Here is a 20,408-nt window from a genome sequence, read left to right on the forward strand (position 1 = left end):
GCCATAGCACTGGAACCACTGGCGTGCAAGATGCGCCAAAATCACGCGGACACAGCATTAAGGTTTGTGGAGCGTCCAATAGGTATATCCATGTACGCTGATGACATGGTGCTATATTTAAGAGAACCTCAAACACATGTATCGCCACTGCTGCATGAATATAGCAAGTTCGGCAGACACTCTAGCCTACAAATAAACTGGGGTAAGTCCACCATTATCCCCCTCACCACTAAAACGAGACAGCACCGAGTAGAGTTCCTATTAAAATGGAGTATTGAACCGGTTTTGTACCTTGGTATCTGGTACCATCGGGACCCCGATGTAGTGATTAGAGTAAATTATGGAACTACAATTGCTAACATAGAAGTAAAAATAGACAGATGGATTTGTCTACCGATATCCCTGGCGTATTGAATGGTCATTGTAAAAATGGTGATACTCCCAAAACTACTATCTTTCTAACAATATACCAATTCAGCTGCCTACTGCTGTTTTTCAGAGGCTCCCCACAAACATAACCAGACTCCTTTGGGCTGGGAAACAAGCCTGCATAGAATTAAATACATTGACATGGCCATATAATAAGGGTGGGTGTGCGGTGCCAGATCTATTACTATACTATTTATGTGCGCAAGCACAATATGCACATTGTTGGTTTCATCCGGTAAAATATCTACCACACACTGCAGTCGAAGATGGAGATGCACAGCCCCTCCCACTACGATGTATTCTGCCTCATCCGCGCCCCCATGTCGCTAGAAATGAAATGAACACAATAAAAACCACAAACTCTGCATGGCAACGCACGGGGAAGCTGACACAGAAATTGCCACTTTATGCACCAGCATTACATTTACAACATCCTGCTGGGTTGACCGTGACGCACAAAGGTAACGGTATGGCGATGCTGGAACAAGTTGACATCACCACTATGGGAGACCTATATACTTAGGGTAGGTTCATTGATGAGGCAGATCTCAGCTACATCCGTAACCAGTCACTCCTTTTTAAATTCACATATCACAGACTGCGGGGGGCCATAAGAGACTTGTATCCCACTTATCCGGTGGAACCACCGACACTGGCGGCATTACAGATGCTCATTACCACTCCCAACAATGCGCACATGGTATCCAAATTATATAAGTTATTGCAGGAGGATATGATGAGGGATACCAGTAAGGCTCGAGAACAGTGGCAGGTCCAGTTAGAGATCCCTTTAAGTGAGGAGGAGTGGCATAGCAGCTGTACACTAATCCGTATTGACACCAAATGGCAATCGGAGACTCATCTACTACAAGTATATACACCAAACATACCACACCCCACTCAAGTTACAAAACTGTGGATTGAGGACAGATGCCAAATGCCGCAGATGCAGAAAAGACAATGTCGACTTCATGCACTTAGCATGGCACTGTGCAAAAATAAGCCAATATTGGGAGGCTATAACTGCAACCTTAAGCAACATCTTAGAAATAAAGGTAGACAGCTCAGTGAAAATGACTACTGGGCATAGTGGAAAAATTTGAATTTATGAAACGCAAGCTATGTGTTATAGCCTTACTGATGGCCAAGAGACGTGAGTCCATGTGCTAGGATAGTAAGAGGTCACCTAGTAGGAAGCAGTGCTTAACTGACCTAGTATATTGTAGGGACACTTTACAAACGTATAAGAAAGAACTAACGACAACAACTAGACCCAAAGAATATTGGGCACCGCTGACCGAATATCTGAGGTCTCGTCCAGAAATGTTGTTGTCTGTTCCCGTATAAACGGTAAGATGTGATGTGCCAAACATAGTAAGAGTTTTTTTCCCCTCTTTTTTTTTTGTTAAGAAATATGTTGTATCACGAATGTGTATAATGGCTGGTCTCTATATGCTGACTATAGGGGAATACTGTGAACTGGGCTGTTCTGTAAATTCTTGTTTTGTTCTGTAAGCACTAAAAACCTAATAAAAAAAAAAGCTCCTGGCACAATTCCAACTAGATGGGAATAAGACCTTCCTGGTGCATATGGAAAAGAAGGCTGGTGCTGTGCGTTTCCCTCGCTCGCACTGCTATGTGCCAGGAGATGGAGCGGTTGTGGTTTGCGGAGCACGTTTGTCCATGTAGTTTGAGCATGACACAAGCTCTGATCATAGAAATAAGCTGCATAGGGAGAGGAATTCTATACTTCGCTTTGAATTAACTCATGATGTTTCCCAGTAATGTTTGTTCTCTATAAGCATGGGTAATATTGGCCAATTGAGAAATATTGCCAATACGTCGTATAGGAAGCAATATAGTTACACATGCCTTTGAAAACCAGACTCCGAATAGATGCAAATGGAGAACCTAAATATCAGATAAAGGTTACTTAAGACACTTGAGGTAGGGAATAGGTTGGAGAATGGTCACTACTTGTTTTGGTGACATCAGTCGTGCTCTCGCTGTACCTGATGTTTGGAAGGTGTGTTGGAAATGTAATCTATACGAAAACGGAGGTTTACCTTTGAGTAGAAATAGATTTTTCAGGTATTACATTATACAACACCTGGTGTTCTTCCAAATAGACCCTGGCTTGAGTAGACTTCACACACCACAGGATACTAGTCCACCATTTTTAAATGCGTTTCTTTGTTTTTTCTTTTTTTTCTCCCTTTTATCTTGTTATTCTCTCTAGCTTATTCAGAAAGAGCCAAGATGACCAATATAGAAACTCTATAATTGAGAATAAAGATTCATGTTAGCCAAACAACTGTTTATAGCATTGGTAAAAACATCCTGCATGTATTTTTTTATGTAAACAAAAATTGAATAAGTTATATTGAAAAATACATTATAAGCGACCTGCCTCTTTACATTAAAGGAAAGATGTGATGCGCAACTATCTGATTACGTTTTGATGCTTTATTACATTGCACACAACGTAGTGGTATGAAAACCTATGTATCACAGCAAACAGTGAAATGTGGTAAATATATCATTGTCTGTGAAATACGTGTTTCTTCACCATAATGACGGGCTCCTCAAAACCACCCTGCAGAGCTATAAAATTGACAGGACTTTTATGTGGCATTAAACATCCAATTATACAGCGAAAATTCAACTTATGTGGCACATTATCAGGCAGCATTATTTTCATCCATTTTAGCAGGAAACAATATTTTTGATGAAATGTGCAAATTATATGACAAATACAACCACATAATTACATTAATCTCCTGGCTTCATTATTGCCCATTTTTTAGCTGACCATTCAAGAAAGGTAAACCAAGCCTTAAAACTATAGTTCTGGTCATTGCCCATTGTTAGGTTCACTAAGAAAACATTATTTTTCAAATGAACTGCCCCAAAATAAACTTGTAAAATCAACAAATACATAACAGGTAGTGCGAGTAATATAGTCCTATATTGCCAGCTCGAGTTCTGGTGACGTTTACAAACCATTCTGCCTAAGGCCTTCTGGTTTTTAATATCACGAGAACCCCTCAATAGCATTGTTGGACCATCATACAGAGCCCGTTATATCATATATTGGGTGTTGAAATTGGGTAAAAAGAAGAGTAAAAACCAAAACGACTGGAATTTACCAGGTATGGTTTACTGAGGTAAGTATAACTTGTTCTACCACCATGCACTACTTCCGACCTTGCATATTACATCACTGATGACATTTTAAATTATACCCGATGACGTGTCAAAAGACATAAGTTTTAATCCCTTCATGACCACCTTGAGCAGGTCTTTAAACTTTTGTTTCTCAAACAGGTGAGCAGGATTTACAACAAATAACAAAAAGTGTGCTTCCTAAGTAAAGTTCTAACTTTGTCACATTTTGGTGTAATTCGGCTCAGGCTTTTTTTCAGCATCACTTCCCCACATTTTCTATGGGAATTAACAGAGGAAAGCTATTTTGGTTAACCCACCCACTTTTTCTCAGCCCCCATTCCCCGCATCACCAAAACTTAAAGGGACGAATGTGTGTGATTTTTTTTTTTTTTTTTGGACAGTCTCACCCCTCCCCCCCCTTCAAAAAAGCTTCATTCCTGGGGATGGTGATCATAAGCTCACTTCTGAGGCTCAGGGAGTGGTACCACTCGCCCCCTCCCATGAAGTGAACGAAGTAACTGTTAATTTCACGTTCACTGTTTCATAACATAACATGAGTATGTGTAAAGCGCACGTTCAACCCTGACAGATGTTTATTGTTACCCAACTCAATGGTACTCATTTTATCGACATCAGATGGATGAAAGGCTAAGTGGAACACAGGCTCCTGCAGTGGATGCATGCAGTCCACTGAGCTACCAGACCCGGCATGGGGATTCCCCCCTGCCCCCCACCCACTCGCCCCCCTCTCCCCTTTTTAAAAAAAATGTTTTTGTTGCTTCCCCTAGAAGGGGCTGGGGCACCACCATGTTTTTTTTTCGTATTTTTTTTAAATATTGGGATTCACAGAGCACAGTAGGCCCCATAAACAGGCCTCAAATCTTTTTTATAAGTGCAGCAATTTTCCTGGATCATTGAAGCAAAGAGCTTACCGTAATTTTCAAAACTCTCTGAGCTGGAGCTGTATGCTTGTTTGAACCCATCACCTTGGTCTTTGATTGCAACATTTCAAGCATTTTTCTTTTAAAACCTATTTATCAACTGTTCTGCCACTACTAGACTAAGGTTTGAGTGGAAATAAAGGAAATTGTTTCTGATCGTCCACAGGATTGCTTACGTATTGATTCATTAATTTAGTTCCAATGTTGAAAAATTGATATTTCTAACTAATGTCCGCATAAACCATTGCCTATCCGTTTGAGAGGTTTACTGGATATACATTAGTCTTGTACTCTTATCTGGTTTCGTATACATTTGGGGATATGTTGAGTCACAAATGTCAAGTGAAATGAAAGCAAATGTGGTAGTTTCTCCTGCTTTAGAGCAGGGCATCCAAGAAGAATATGACCCCTCCCCCATTTGGGTTGGGTTGTATAATTTAGGCCTGACTAGAAAGCCCAGCTGTCTGATTGACCTGTTGACACCAATTCTTTAAAACGTACATAGTGTGGGCATTGGCTCCACCCACGAGTATATTTGTGTGTATATTTATTTTTCTAAATATGGAAAAGAAATAACTAGATTTGAATTTCTTATCTGGAGTGTTTTAATCTAGACCAAAAAATAAGCAATGCTTTTTAAGGGATAAATTGTAGCCGTGCCAAAAATTAATAGGGTACACTGTCTTGGTTATTACGATATTAAGGTTTATCCGTTTCCTAAAAATATAAGGCATTTATATAGTTTTTTTGTATGCAATTCCTTCTTGAGTATCTGTAATGTTAAAAAACCTCGCATCAGACTTGGCTGCCCTGACGTTATTTTTATTTAAAGTTTGAATCTGGATGGTCGGATTGTACGTTTTAAGAGTTATCTAATCTTATTTCCATGAGTTTTCAGTTGTTTTTAATTAACCTAAGATGCCACCTCATTTTAGGTGCACTAGATATGACCAAATGACAGTAAAACAGATCTTGTAACATTTGGAAAGGAAAGAATTTCTCCTTTAACCCTGTGAAGAAATGAAAACATGAAGCACGGCCTTTCACCTCCCGACCTTGTTAACTCTTCTGCATCAGTGGGTACTATCTTGTGTATCGTGGGAACCTCACAGTAGCGTTAGGACTTCCCACAAAGGAGGAATATTTCCCGCTTAACTTTGGTAAATCTAACCAGAAGCAAAACACCGCTCTACTCATACTTTTAGTATTATATACTCATTATTTCTTTCCTGTGTCCACAACTTTTAGTTTTACCCTCCACGGAAATCCTGTGCACAAAAGGTTACATACAGTTTTCTGCAATTGTAGGCATATATTAACTTCTAAGGAATATTACTGCAGACACTTTTTTTATTATGTTAAATGCTACTATAATGCCTTGTAAAGTGAGGTTACGTATGGAACCCTTTTACTCATCAGATCATCTTTTTAGGTTGCAGCCTAAAATGCAAGCTGTGCTATCTGGTTTGCTAACAACATCTTGAGGACATTTGGAAAGCTTTCCTGGGAATACATTTTTCCCATTGGTTACCATTGGCTTTGTGGTTCTCAACTGCTTGCTTTTTATTTGCTGGCTGAAATTGTTTTAGAATGTCCGTCTTGAGTCTTCCCTTTCGTTGCTCAAACCCTATTTACTGTATTCTTCCACCAGTGCATGATTTCTGTCAAGAGTCTTTACATCTTGCACTCATCTTATCACATTTGCTGTGCATTCAAAGACGAAGGTCAAATGTCAAGCTCTATCTTCCAGGGAGCTTGGTGTTTACTTTTCTTTCTCTGTATTAAAAGTGAGAGGATTTATTTGATAGTCATGCACACTACAGAGGGTGTGCGTAACAAAGGCTGTACAATGTTATTTTTTTTCTATCACACAATAACATTTAAATGTCTGTAAATTAACTGTGCCGATAATTCAGAATATATCAAAATTGGAAAAGTGCAAATGAAGCACATTTTTTGGTTAATCTGAAGTGTGGAAATAAATATATTCTAATACGATCAAAACAAGTCAATACACTAGGTGATGACATTTCCAAACGTTCTCGTTTGTGCGCTGTATACTTGTATTAGCAAAACGTTATATCTATTCATATATAAGGGTCATTTTAACTGAAGATGTGTTATCTGGAATGGTACTACGTTACCAAACCATGAATACTTCACTTTACCCCACCCCACTCTACTTCACACCACTACAGTCCACTATGCACCACTCCATAACTCTCCGTTTTGTCACTGCACTGCCCACCCCTTCACTCTACGCCTCTACACTCTGCACCGCTCTACTCTGTTCTAACGCACTGTACCCCATACTGCTGCACTGTTCGGTGCTGCCCCACTCTGCGCTGCCCCACTCTGCGCTGCCCCACTCTGCGCTGCCCCACTCTGCGCTGCCCCACTCTGCGCTGCCCCACTCTGCGCTGCCCCACTCTGCGCTGCCCCACTCTGCGCTGCCCCACTCTGCGCTGCCCCACTCTGCGCTGCCCCACTCTGCGCTGCCCCACTCTGCGCCGCCCCACTCTGCGCCGCCCCACTCTGCGCCGCCCCACTCTGAGCCGCCCCACCCTGCGCCGCCCCACCCTGCGCCGCCCCACTCTAGTCTGCACCATTCAATTCTATGCCAGTGCACTCTAGTCTGCACCATTCCACTCTGTGCCAGTGCACTCTAGTCTGCACCATTCCTCTCTACGTCATTCTAATCCACTCTGCACTGGACTCTGCTGTGAACCACTCCCCTCTGCGCCTCTCCACCCTGTGCCTCTCCACCCTGTGCCTCTCTGCCCTGCACCTCTCTGCTCTGCGCCGCTCTACTATGCGCCGCTCCACTCTGTGCCAGTGCACTCTAATCCCCTACACTTTGCGCCACTCTATTCTACATCACTCTATGCCACTGCACGCTACACTACTCCATGCCACTCGAATCTACACAGCAACACTGCTCTTCTCGACACTGCGCTCTACTACATTGCATGCTACTCTGCAACAATCTAATGTATGCCAGCGCTCTCTACACTGCATGGTATTCTGAAACAATCGACTCTGCGCCGCTCTACTTTGCGCCGCTCTACTTTGTGCCGCTCTACTTTGCGCCGCTCTACTTTGCGCCGCTCTACTTTGCGCCGCTCTACTTTGCGCCACTCTACTTTGCGCCACTGCGCCGCACCACTCTGCGCCACACCGCTCTACTCTGCGCCGCTCTATTCTACATCACTCTGTGCCACTGCACGCTACACCTCTCCACGCCACTCCAATCCACTTATCTACTCCGCAACGCTACTCTTTACGACACTGCACTCTACAACACTGCATGCTACTCTGAAACAATCTACTGTACGCCAGGGCATTCTGCGCCACTTTGTGTCATTCCACTCTGCGCCACTCCACACCATTGCAGTTCACCATGCACCTCTCAACGCCACTTTGTTTTATGCTGCTGCACTCCAAACCTCTGCCCTCCTACATCACGTTACTCAAAACCAATGCATTCTACGCCACTGCACCATTGCACTCTAAGCCAATATACTCCTCACCCCTACACTTTGCCACTCTACTCTGCCACTGTGCCTTACACCACTGCACTCTGCACCACTCCTCTGCTCTGCACCACTCCTCTACTCTGCACCACCACTCCTCTACACCACCACTCCTCTACTCTGCACCACCACTCCGCTCTGCAACACTCCTCTCTGCATCGCTTTGCACGACTCCACACCAGACCCCTGCACTCAGCAACACTTTGCTGAAAACCAATGCACTCTACTCCACTGTACTCTACCCCAGCTACTCTTCCCCACTGTAATCTACACCACTATTCTCTATTCTGCAACACTATTCCACTGTAAGCTATGGCACTCTACACCATTACCCTCTACGCCACTCTGTTGTACTCTGCCCCATACTCTACTCTGCACCACTTCACTCTACGACACTCTGTTCTAGACTGTACTCTGCTCTGAACTCGATACCACTGCACACTGTGCTACTCTACACTATTTTGCTCTACGGCACTGAACTCTAAGCCGCTCTATTCTACTTTGTACCACTGTACTCTATGCCACCCTACGCCAATGCACTCTTTGCCACTCTACTCTGCACCATTCAGCTGTAAACAACTCAATGCCACTCTACTGCACTCTACACCTTTTTTAGGGGGAGGAGTTTTATATAGTGCAAATTAGACCCGTAGGTATCAGAGAACTTTACACATTCATTTGTTTTTTTGTTAGGCACAGCAAGATTAAGTGATTGGCCCATAATAAGAGGATGTTAAGCGCCCCTGCCGAGACTCAAACCCGGTTCCCCCGCTTCGAGTTCGACCGCCCTAGCTGTTAGGCCACATCTTTACATGCCATTGCACTGCAGTTGGCGCCACTGGACTTTACACCTCTTTACTCAAAACCAGTGAACCCTATGACACAGCACTCTACACCAATCTACTCTGAACCAATGTACTTTGTCACTCCACTCTAGGCCACTGTACTCTACTCCACTCTGACACTCTACTCCATTAAACTCTGCTCCCCAATTTGCCACTTCACAATACTACTCCACTCTGACATTCTACACAACTCCCACTATGTCAATCTATGCCACTTTACCCCACTCTGTTCTAAGACACATTACTCCACTCCTCCACTCTACGCCACGCCACACCACGCCACACCACTCTGCGCTACAACACTGTAATCCACTCTTCCTTTCCACTCTTCTCTACTACTCCACTCTTTGCCACTCCACTCTACAACAATCTATTCTGCTCCACACAACTCTACTCCACAACACTCCAATGCTCTATGCCACTCCACGACACTATACTCCACTCTGACGCACTACTCAACATTACTCCTCTATACATCACTTACGACACTCAAATCCACTCTCCCTCACCCCACTAACTTTTAGCCATGCTGAACAGCAGCCACGTTGCTGTACAACATGGCTAAAACATATTGGCAATTCTTGTTTGTTGTCAGAGTTTTCTCGGTCTGCCTCTTCACTACAGCGTACCTTGTCCTTGGAATGCCCAGTTCGCCCAAGGTTTCCATAGCCATTTAATCCACAAGTGTAATTTTGTAGTACAGACATGCTTATCTGATTTTCGTGACTTGCTAAAATACATTCAGTAACACACTTGTTTTGTTAGTCATGTTAGTTGAATTAAGGATATGACTTTCTCAGTATGCATTTGACATACCCACGTTTTGAAGATGACATTAGATGAAGTATTAACCAATGCATCTTTGACAATGAAACCTAGATAAGCTACTATACAGCCACTATGCCCAGTTTGAAATCGGCACACAGTTAAATGGTGTTTCACTTGTAAACCTAGACTTAAGATCATGAATCTTTGTCCAACCACCATGACGAGGGCCTTTTGGAATATATATGGATTCCAAAACGTGCATGTGGAGATACAGAAGAGACAATTGATGTGCACGCTGGGATTGGATGCTTTACTGGTGGCGTGACACTCTGGGGACTTTTTTTTCTCGCCACCAGTAAAGCATCCAGTCCCTCGCATTGTGAGCGCGGGCTTCCTGGTCGACTTTATTTTTCTTGCGCCTTGCTGCGTTTGTCGAGGTTTGAGTTTCAGTCGGTATAACGGGTCGATGGGGTGCAGGCAGGTCCCTGCTCTGCGGATGTAATACTCGACTCCACTACTTTATCGAGAGGAAAGGTAAACAGAAGACTGGGAACGTTTGGAATTGGCGCGGGAGCTGCGCCCGCGAAATGATGCCACGTCGGAGGTGTCTTGTTCCAGGTGCCGTTGGGGTGCAGCTCTTTTCTACTCCGGCCTCCCGCTTCAACCACGGTTTCCCTTGCCGGCACCCCGTCTCCTTGCACTACCACTCCGTACCCCTGTCCCTTACTCTGAGCGCATGCTTGTTGTATTTTAATTGTTGAATGGGAGCTGTCAGTGCATTTCTGGTTCGTTCAATTGCCACCTATTGCTATTGTTATTTGTGGCTTGATTCAGGCTTTAATTTGAAGGCTTTGGCGCCCTGTGCACGCTCCGCTGTGGAAAATGTGGTTTGCAAGTTACAGTGGAGGGAGGGCAGGGAGATGAACTGCAGGCCTCCCACATGAAAAGAGAGACAAACATGTTCTTTTTCATTTAATAGTAGCAACCACAGTTGGAATCTGGAAGTCCACCTCCCACAGATGGTCTGCTTTTCAATTAGAATAAATGGTGATTCAACCGTCCCCACCTGCGATGTCAGGATGACATTAAGCACGCTTGCTTGTAGAGCCTGGCAGAAGGGGAAGTAAGTAGGCCACAAGGTGGACGGCTGAGCACCCCGGCACCCCTTGGTTAGGCATTACATCTCACGGTACCTTCCTCATGTAGGAAACCAGCCGTAGCCTAGAGGAATGCCTACTGGGTCACTGCTTTCAAGCCACTAGAACAAGCATTAAAAATGCAATACGTCTCGCCTTTGATTAAGTTAAAGCCATTTGATTTTGTTAATGGTATTGTATAGCAAAGCAAATGGCTTTAACTTCATAAAAGGCAAGACCGATTGCATTTTCAATGCTTGTTAATTTTGATTCCTTATTTGCCCCTTAGACCACCTAGCTGCACCACTCTGCGGCGAGGAAAGGCTTATTCATGAAAGTAGACTGACGCCTTTGGGGTGGGAGAGAGGGCACAGATAGCTCAGATCTGCTTCTGAATGCTATCAGCAGTCCAATAGTGTTATTGATTGTTTCGCCAATATACTTTTTTATTATATATGTATCATTTTCATTTTAAATCATAGCTTGTCGGATCTACATGTTCACAGCATATGGCATAAATAGGTTTTCAATGTATTCTCAGCAAATATAATCATGAACTAAAGTTATTTCTCAAGCTCTAAAAATGGTGATAAAAATGCATTGTGCGGTCAAAAATAAAACATTTATTTCTTCATCTGACTAATTTACCATTTAACTCATTTACCCTTCTCTGTTAGCTTGGATCATCCAAATACTCTCAGGTACAATTTCATTTCAACATTACCATTACAGTGTGGTGTTCGTGTACGTTTGTGGCTCATACTCTGTTATGTTTTTCATTTTAGTGATGCAGCAGCTAAGGTGATGGTTGAACTTTTAGGAAGTTACACAGAAGACAATGCTTCGCAGGCGCGTGTTGATGCACACAGGTACAGCAATTAGAATTTGCTAACATTCCTGCTCATGATAGTATGAAACTAAATATGTTATCTTCAAATAAGAATTGGATTCGTTGTGATGTTTAAATACAAATAATTGTCCTACATTGTTACTACAGTAGTTGCCAGTAGCATTAAGAACATTTCACTAGGCTAGGCTATTTCCATCTTCCCTGACTCCTTGTCTCTGATACCTTTGTAGATCTGAAAAGATGAGGCTAACTACTTACCATTAAAAATGTATGGGGCACTTCCGTTTTTAGGTCGAGGACCAGAAATGCTGGCTTGCCAGCTTCCGGTAGGAGATCTTATGTCTCTTAGTAGTGTGCTTTAACAGGCCTCTCTCCTCCATTGGCTGGCTTCCTAAACGGAGGCCATCCATTGGAGGAGAGGGCCGTCACTCCAATTTAGCCCCGTCTCTTTCGGATTCGGGGCAGTGTATTTTGCTGTTCTTTAGCCGGTGACGTCATCTGTCACTCAGAACGCAAAACACGCCCCCCGAATACGAAAATTTTCGGAGCTTTGCGGCACCATTTTTCTGTTCGGTAAACCAGGAGAGGACATGAGGTCAGTGTCCTGCCGTTTTTTTTCTTGCCTTATGCCTTCTAATTGTGCTTGTTTACTTGCCTTCTGCCCCCTGATTGCTCCTTCGTCCTGCTCCCCCCCCCCCCACCGGCATGGTTGCTGACCTCCCGTCTGCTACACCTTTAAGTGAGGCTTCCCCACTCTACCCACCCCGGCTCTCCTTTCTTTCTCCCAGCCTGCGCAGTTTCCCTCCTCAGCCACCCTTCTCCCCCAGCTCCACTCGTGCCCGCTTCCCCCCCTTCTGGGGGTTACAGCTGGGCCGGGCGGCACGCTTAGCGCGGGCCGCTGAGGCTGGTGTTGTGCAGGCCGTGTGTCCTGTCGTCCTCCTCGAGCCCGTTCCCCCCCCCCCCCATTCTGTGGTTGCTGCTGGGGTGGTTTGCGGGCGGCTGGCTCGCATCTCGATCTTCGCCCGACGTTGTCCTGCAAGGGGGTGGCGTCTGCAGTGCTAATGGAGGCCACCAGGGGGCCTCAGCCCACCAGTGGACCTGGAGAGGAGGGGGTGGGGGTTTGCGGGCGGCTGGCTCGCATCTCGATCTTCGCCCGACGTTGTCCTGCAAGGGGGTGGCGTCTGCAGTGCTAATGGAGGCCACCAGGGGGCCTCAGCCCACCAGTGGACCTGGAGAGGAGGGGGTGGGGGCAGGGAGCCGCGTGGCTCCCACCTCCGTTGCACCACCATGCCAGCTTCGCTGATACCAGGCCAAAGGCCCGCACTGGCATGTTGTTTGGGGTAGGGGAGCAGCAAGCGATAGGGGCTCCCTCTTGATTCTGTCAGAGTGTCCCTCTGTAGCGCTATTACTGTGGCGGGGCCAGCGCCAGTGCCTCAGCCCGTGCAGGCATGTTGCCGGGAGGCGCTTGAGCTTGGCTCCTTCCCTTCAGAGACTCCGGTGCCCACCGCGGCCAGTTACTCTATCCAGCACACCGCTGTGCCCCCTGGTCTTGCAATTCTGTGGGGTCGGTTTCAAGCGGGGGCATGTTCTTTCCCTCATTCCCCTGCGGTCCTGACTCTGGCCCACCTGCTGGGGATCCCGGTTTGCCCGTGAGGAACCGGGCGGGAGGGTGGAGGAGGGTGCCTCGCCCCCAGTGTGGCTTTGTGCTCGCACTCTCACAGAGCAATTTAGGATGATGTTAGGGGTTCCCTTTCCCGCGGGTCCCAGATAAACTAGCCCCATCCCCTTTGCACCAGGTCCGCACAGAGGTAAGTCGCAGGAAGCAAGTTGCCATGCAGGCACCCATCCAGCTACCACGATCCCCGCCTGGAATGCCAAGGCTGAGGGGGATCAGAGGCGCGAGACACGGCCCCCAGCTCCAGGCAAACAGCAGAGGAGGCTCTCTGCTCCCGCGACAACAAGTGATAAGTGGCCGGCAGCTCCGGTGGCAGACCATGATAATGCAAGAATAAAGCGTATGCAGCAGTATCGAGTTATGCTGCTGTTCACGCGCAGGACACAGCAAGAAAAAAGATAGATATACTGGTCCCCCCAGGCTTGACACCCGTCGGTAGTGCAGCATGAGCCCAGACAAATCGCTTTGGTTCCCTCGGGGACGGGTGAAGAGGCTGCAACAGGAAGCGGTGGAGGCTGAACCGAGTCCAGGCATGGAGGGCAGAACGGAAGAGGCACTGCTACCTGTGGAGAAGCGCAGGTCGGTGAAGGGGTGGAGAGCTGTGGGTGGAAGTGGGTGTGGAGTGGTTGTTACTAGAAGTTATTTGTCCAGGGCGGGGCATTATCCAGGGTTGCAGCGTAGCCCCCTTAGTGTATGTTTTCAAGAAGCTCGCTCCGTTTACACCCTCGAGCTTTCTCAAAGCAGCTTTCATTGGTCGAAGAGTGGAGTTGATTGGCTTGTTACAGACCACATCTGCTCGTTGCATGCCACTTGTTTATATCCTAGTATGACAGCTCAGCGTGCTAGTTGCTGTTCCGGTGTGCTTGCATTCCTGCCCCCTGTTCCGGTGTGCTTGCATTCCTGCCCCCTGTTCCGGTGTGCTTGCATTCCTGCCCCCTGTTCCGGTGTGCTTGCATTCCTGCCCCATGTTCCCTCGTTGTGCTTGCTGCCCCCTGTTCCGGTGTGCTTACATTCCTGCCCCCTGTTGTGTGGGCTGTGAGAGCTGTGTGGGCTGTGAGAGCTGTGTGGGCTGTGAGAGCTGTGTGGGCTGTGAGAGCTGTGTGGGCTGTGAGAGCTGTGTGGGCTGTGAGAGCTGTGTGAGCTGTGAGAGCTTTGTGGGCTGTGAGGGCTGTGAGAGCTGTGTGGGCTGTGAGAGCTGTGTGGGCTGTGAGAGCTGTGTGGGCTGTGAGAGCTGTGAGAGCTGTGTGGGCTGTGTGAGCTGTGAGAGCTGTGTGGGCTGTGTAAGCTGTGAGGGCTGTGAGGGCTGTGTAAGCTGTGAGGGCTGTGAGGGCTGTGAGGGCTGTGAGAGCTGTGAGGGCTGTGAGGGCTGTGAGCTGTGTGGGCTGTGAGGGCTGTGAGCTGTGTGGGCTGTGAGGGCTGTGAGGGCTGTGAGGGCTGTGTGGGCTGTGAGCTGCGAGAGCTGTGTGGGCTGTGAGAGCTGCGTGGGCTGTGAGAGCTGCGTGGGCTGTGAGAGCTGCGTGGGCTGTGAGAGCTGCGTGGGCTGTGAGAGCTGCGTGGGCTGTGAGAGCTGCGTGGGCTGTGAGAGCTGCGTGGGCTGTGAGAGCTGCGTGGGCTGTGAGAGCTGCGTGGGCTGTGAGAGCTGCGTGGGCTGTGAGAGCTGCGTGGGCTGTGAGAGCTGCGTGGGCTGTGAGAGCTGTGTGGGCTGTGAGAGCTGTGTGGGCTGTGTGGGCTGTGAGAGCTGTGAGAGCTGTGAGAGCTGTGAGAGCTGTGTGAGCTGTGTGGGCTGTGAGGGCTGTGTGGGCTGTGAGGGCTGTGAGGGCTGTGAGGGCTGTGTGGGCTGTGAGAGCTGTGTGGGCTGTGGGCTGTGAGAGCTGTGTGGGCTGTGAGAGCTGTGTGGGCTGTGAGAGCTGTGTGGGCTGTGAGAGCTGTGTGGGCTGTGAGAGCTGTGTGGGCTGTGAGGGCTGTGAGAGCTGTGTGGGCTGTGAGAGCTGTGTGGGCTGTGAGAGCTGTGTGGGCTGTGAGAGCTGTGTGGGCTGTGAGAGCTGTGTGGGCTGTGAGAGCTGTGTGGGCTGTGAGGGCTGTGTGGGCTGTGTGGGCTGTGTGGGCTGTGTGGGCTGTGTGGGCTGTGTGGGCTGTGAGGGCTGTGAGGGCTGTGAGGGCTGTGAGGGCTGTGTGGGCTGTGTGAGCTGTGTGGGCTGTGAGAGCTGTGAGGTCTGTGTGGGCTGTGAGAGGACACGGTTGGGTTACAAGTGGTTTTTGGATTGCCCCTTATACAGGCTAGAGCTTTGACTGAGAGCTGTGTGGGCTGTGTGGGCTGTGAGGGCTGTGTGGGCTGTGTGGGCTGTGTGGGCTGTGTGGGCTGTGTGGGCTGTGAGGGCTGTGAGGGCTGTGAGGGCTGTGAGGGCTGTGTGGGCTGTGTGAGCTGTGTGGGCTGTGAGAGCTGTGAGGTCTGTGTGGGCTGTGAGAGGACACGGTTGGGTTACAAGTGGTTTTTGGATTGCCCCTTATACAGGCTAGAGCTTTGACTGACTAATAGTTAGTCTTGGTGACCCATGTCCTGGAAATTGGTGGCTTCCTTGTCTTGTGGGTAGCGGCCACTTCAGAACATCTGCTCTGTCTGGTTTTGCCCTGGTGGCTGGCTAGTCTCACCAGCCAGTGCTGCTTCTGTGGCGGAAGTGTATTTGGTGGGTAAGTGCTGGGTCTGAAGCTGTGCGTGCTGGGTCTGAAGCTGTGCGTGCTGCTGCAGTCTGGGCAGTTAATCTGGAAGGTGTTTGATCGAAGCCTGTGTGCATGTTGTCCTTTCCTTTGTGCAGGTGAGAAGATGTGTGTCTGTGTGTGGCTCTGTCTGTGTGTGGCGCTCTGTCTGTGTGTGGCGCTCTGTCTGTGTGTGTGGCGCTCTGTCTGTGTGTGTGGCGCTCTGTCTGTGTGTGTGTGGCGCTCTGTCTGTGTGTGTGGCGCTCTGTCTGTGTGTGTGTGGCGCTCTGTCTGTGTGTGTGTGTGGCGCTCTGTCTGTGTGTGTGTGTGTGTGGCGCTCTGTCTGTGTGTGTGTGTGTGTGTGTGGCGCTCTGTCTGTGTGTGTGGCGCTCTGTCTGTGTGTGTGGCGCTCTGTCTGTGTGTGTGGCGCTCTGTCTGTGTGTGTGGCGCTCTGTCTGTGTGTGTGGCGCTCTGTCTGTGTGGGTGGCGCTCTGTCTGTGTGGGTGGCGCTCTGTCTGTGTGGGTGGCGCTCTGTCTGTGTGTGTGGCGCTCTGTCTGTGTGTGTGGCGCTCTGTCTGTGTGTGTGGCGCTCTGTCTGTGTGTGTGGCGCTCTGTGTGTGGGTGGCGCTCTGTCTGTGTGTGTGTGTGGCGCTCTGTCTGTGTGTGTGGCGCTCTGTGTGTGTGTGTGTGGCGCTCTGTGTGTGTGTGTGTGTGGCACTCTGTGTGTGTGTGTGGCGCTCTGTCTGTGTGGCGCTCTCTGTCTGTGTGTGTGTGTGTGGCGCTCTGTCTGTGTGTGTGTGGCGCTCTGTCTGTGTGTGTGTGGCGCTCTGTCTGTGTGTGTGTGTGTGTGGCGCTCTGTCTGTGTGTGTGTGTGTGGCGCTCTGTCTGTGTGTGTGTGTGTGTGGCGCTCTGTCTGTGTGTGTGTGTGGCGCTCTGTCTGTGTGTGTGTGTGGCGCTCTGTCTGTGTGTGTGTGTGGCGCTCTGTCTGTGTGTGTGTGGCGCTCTGCCTGTGTGTGTGTGTGGGGCGCTGTGTGTGTGTGTGTGTGTGTGGCGCTGTGTGTGTGTGTGTGGGGCGCTGTGTGTGTGTGGGGCGCTGTGTGTGTGTGGGGCGCTGTGTGTGTGTGGGGCGCTGTGTGTGTGTGGGGCGCTGTGTGTGTGTGTGGCGCTCTGTGTGTGTGGCGCTCTGTGTGTGTGTGTGTGGCGCTCTGTGTGTGTGTGTGTGGCGCTCTGTGTGTGTGTGTGGCGCTCTGTGTGTGGCGCTCTGTGTGTGTGTGTGGCGCTCTGTGTGTGTGTGTGTGTGTGGCGCTCTGTGTGTGTGTGTGTGTGTGTCTGGCGCTCTGTGTGTGTGTGTGTGTGTGTGTGTGTGGCGCTCTGTGTGTGTGGCGCTCTGCCTGTGTGTGTGTGGCGCTCTGCCTGTGTGTGTGTGGCGCTCTGCCTGTGTGTGTGTGGCGCTCTGCCTGTGTGTGTGTGGCGCTCTGCCTGTGTGTGTGTGGCGCTCTGCCTGTGTGTGTGTGGCGCTCTGCCTGTGTGTGTGTGGCGCTCTGCCTGTGTGTGTGTGGCGCTCTGCCTGTGTGTGTGTGGCGCTCTGCCTGTGTGTGTGTGTGGCGCTCTGCCTGTGTGTGTGTGTGGCGCTCTGCCTGTGTGTGTGTGGCGCTCTGCCTGTGTGTGTGTGTGGCGCTCTGCCTGTGTGTGTGTGTGTGGCGCTCTGCCTGTGTGTGTGTGTGGCGCTCTGCCTGTGTGTGTGTGTGGCGCTCTGCCTGTGTGTGTGTGTGTGGCGCTCTGCCTGTGTGTGTGGCGCTCTGCCTGTGTGTGTGGCGCTCTGCCTGTGTGTGTGGCGCTCTGCCTGTGTGTGTGTGGCGCTCTGCCTGTGTGTGTGTGTGGCGCTCTGCCTGTGTGTGTGGCGCTCTGCCTGTGTGTGTGTGGCGCTCTGCCTGTGTGTGTGTGGCGCTCTGCCTGTGTGTGTGTGGCGCTCTGCCTGTGTGTGTGTGGCGCTCTGCCTGTGTGTGTGTGGCGCTCTGCCTGTGTGTGTGTGGCGCTCTGCCTGTGTGTGTGTGGCGCTCTGCCTGTGTGTGTGTGGCGCTCTGCCTGTGTGTGTGTGGCGCTCTGCCTGTGTGTGTGGCGCTCTGCCTGTGTGTGTGGCGCTCTGCCTGTGTGTGTGGCGCTCTGCCTGTGTGTGTGGCGCTCTGCCTGTGTGTGTGGCGCTCTGCCTGTGTGTGTGTGTGGCGCTCTGCTTGTGTGTGTGTGTGGCGCTCTGCTTGTGTGTGTGTGTGACGCTCTGCCTGTGTGGCGCTCTGCCTGTGTGGCGCTCTCTGTGTGTGTGGCGCTCTCTGTGTGTGTGGCGCTCTCTGTGTGTGTGTGTGTGTGTGTGTGTGTGTGGCGCTCTGTGTATGTGTGTAGCTCTGTGTGGAAAGCTTTTTTTGTCGGTGGCTCTATGTGTGGGTGGCTGTATGTGAGATAGTGGCTCTGTGTAGGTGGCTCTATATGAATGACTGTGTGGGTGGCTCTGTGTGTGTGTGTGTGTGTGTGGGTGGCTTTGTGTGTGTGGCTCTGTGTGGGCGGCTCTGTGTGGGCGTAAATGCAATAAGTCATGCATTTGCGAGCGATTAAGCTATTGGCATTGTAAATGACAATGCCATTTATTTAACGATTAAGCTATTGGCAATGTAAATGACACTGCCATTTATTTACGATAAAAAAAAAAAATACAAAAAAAATCATGAGCAATGCCAATAGCTCTACCTTTAATAATGCCGAGACCATTGCATTATAACTTTTATAACCAGTCTACTGTTGTTATAGTTTTGGATGATGCTGTATATGAACAGCAACTAAAAACTACTGTAATCATTTTCCTTTCCCAATAATAAACCACCTACTGATACATTTATTAATGTTACATGCCGTTTCTGCTCGTTTGGAAGCATAAATATTTCTGTGCGTGAAAAAAGATTCCAAAATATACTCAAGTAGAAAACATTAATGAAAGCATACCCACTTCACAAGTACCCTCTCGGAATGGAAATGGTGTTTCAGTGCTTTATTGCATGTACTTTGTTTGAAAATGGATGCTGATCTTGATTTCAATGGTTCATGGTAGCCATTGTATTAATTAATAGCTCTGCTTATGAAATGGAGAATAAGTTCCTTACGTTGGATGGGGGAAAGCAATTGCCAGTAGTTTTCAACGACGATTAGCATGTAGTGGAGGTATTACTCTGGAAGCTGTAATTCCACTGCCTCAGGCTACCACCCTTCCTGCCAGTTTCCAGCTTTTTTTGAAAGTCCTGACAGGACTGCAGAATGAGGACCAAAACTTGTGGACTGGAAGGCATCTAGGTATTTAAGAAACGGGAGAAGAAAGTCACAACTCTGTGTGTGTCGGTCATCAGCAGCACATAAATGATGAGGTGCGATAAGTTACAGAGCTGAGAGCAAGAGAGGGCTGGCTCTGTGTTTGAGATCCACATCAAAGAGGTTAAGAGTAGGTAAGAGACTAATCAGAACGTTAGTCGTCAGACAAAAGCAAGACATTGAGGGAGACCACAAAGGCGGGGAGCTCACATATCATGTGGATTGCATTGATTTCTACTTGCTAGAACACACAAACCATTCCTGTTCTCATGTTCACACTTAACTATGAGCGTTTCTGTCACTTGTAAATGAAATACAGCATTCACAAAAATACAGTGTGATCAACATCTATTTGCTTCAACATCAGAAGTTACTCCTTCCCAAGGGTGTTTGTATCTCGACCATGGCTTAAACCACCTCTGATATTACATTGGCACGTCCACGTAGAATATCCATTGAACAGTTGTGGGAGCTTCTCCCCTTCTCCTCAGTAAGCCTTGCTTTGGGAATGTCAGTTTCGGAGCTCGGTTTGGCCAGGTTGCTCTTTGCAAGCTATAACATCAATTCTGAGTTTAAGGCCATGCTTGCCCCTTTACTTGTTAGTCTGTTCATGGTGTTTGGACCATGAAAACAATGGACGAACAAGTTAGGAAAATGAATTTTCGGTGACTAGATTCAATGTTTTTAATGGCTTTTGTGGCATTCTTTGGTCTTATGTAAAGGTAAGTAAAATCCACTAAAATGAATGTGGGGAATCTGCAAATAATGAAATCTGGAAGATGGGGGTCAAGTATACATGTTGGCCTAGCTTTAACGTTTTAACTTATTTAAAGACAGTTCCATCTTTGCCATAAGTTTTCATTGTTATCAAAAGTTGGTAATGTGTAACACCAGCTCTGTTTCTAGAGAGTAAACTATCTAATTTGGATGTACAAATTCATTGTGAACCCAAATCTGTTTTTACTGTCTTGGAACATCCAGCCTTGGAGAATGGTTTAATGAATAACATTTGGTTGAA

General features: G+C 48.2%; 1 protein-coding gene across 2 annotated transcripts in view; it reads left to right on the forward strand.

The window, feature by feature from the left end:
* Positions 1 to 20,408, forward strand: part of EIF3M (eukaryotic translation initiation factor 3 subunit M) — a 165,447-nt gene that overhangs the window by 101,119 nt on the left and 43,920 nt on the right. The window contains exons 6-7 of one of the 2 annotated variants that reach the window (XM_078680850.1): positions 11,498 to 11,521; positions 11,606 to 11,689. In XM_078680850.1, coding sequence (XP_078536976.1) covers positions 11,498 to 11,521; positions 11,606 to 11,689 — 108 coding nt within the window. The remainder of the gene's footprint in view (positions 1 to 11,497; positions 11,522 to 11,605; positions 11,690 to 20,408) is intronic. The other variant, XM_078680851.1, reaches the window with a different exon arrangement.

Source organism: Lissotriton helveticus, chromosome 3_1, assembly GCF_964261635.1.
Source record: "Lissotriton helveticus chromosome 3_1, aLisHel1.1, whole genome shotgun sequence".
Lineage (NCBI taxonomy): Eukaryota > Metazoa > Chordata > Amphibia > Caudata > Salamandridae > Lissotriton > Lissotriton helveticus.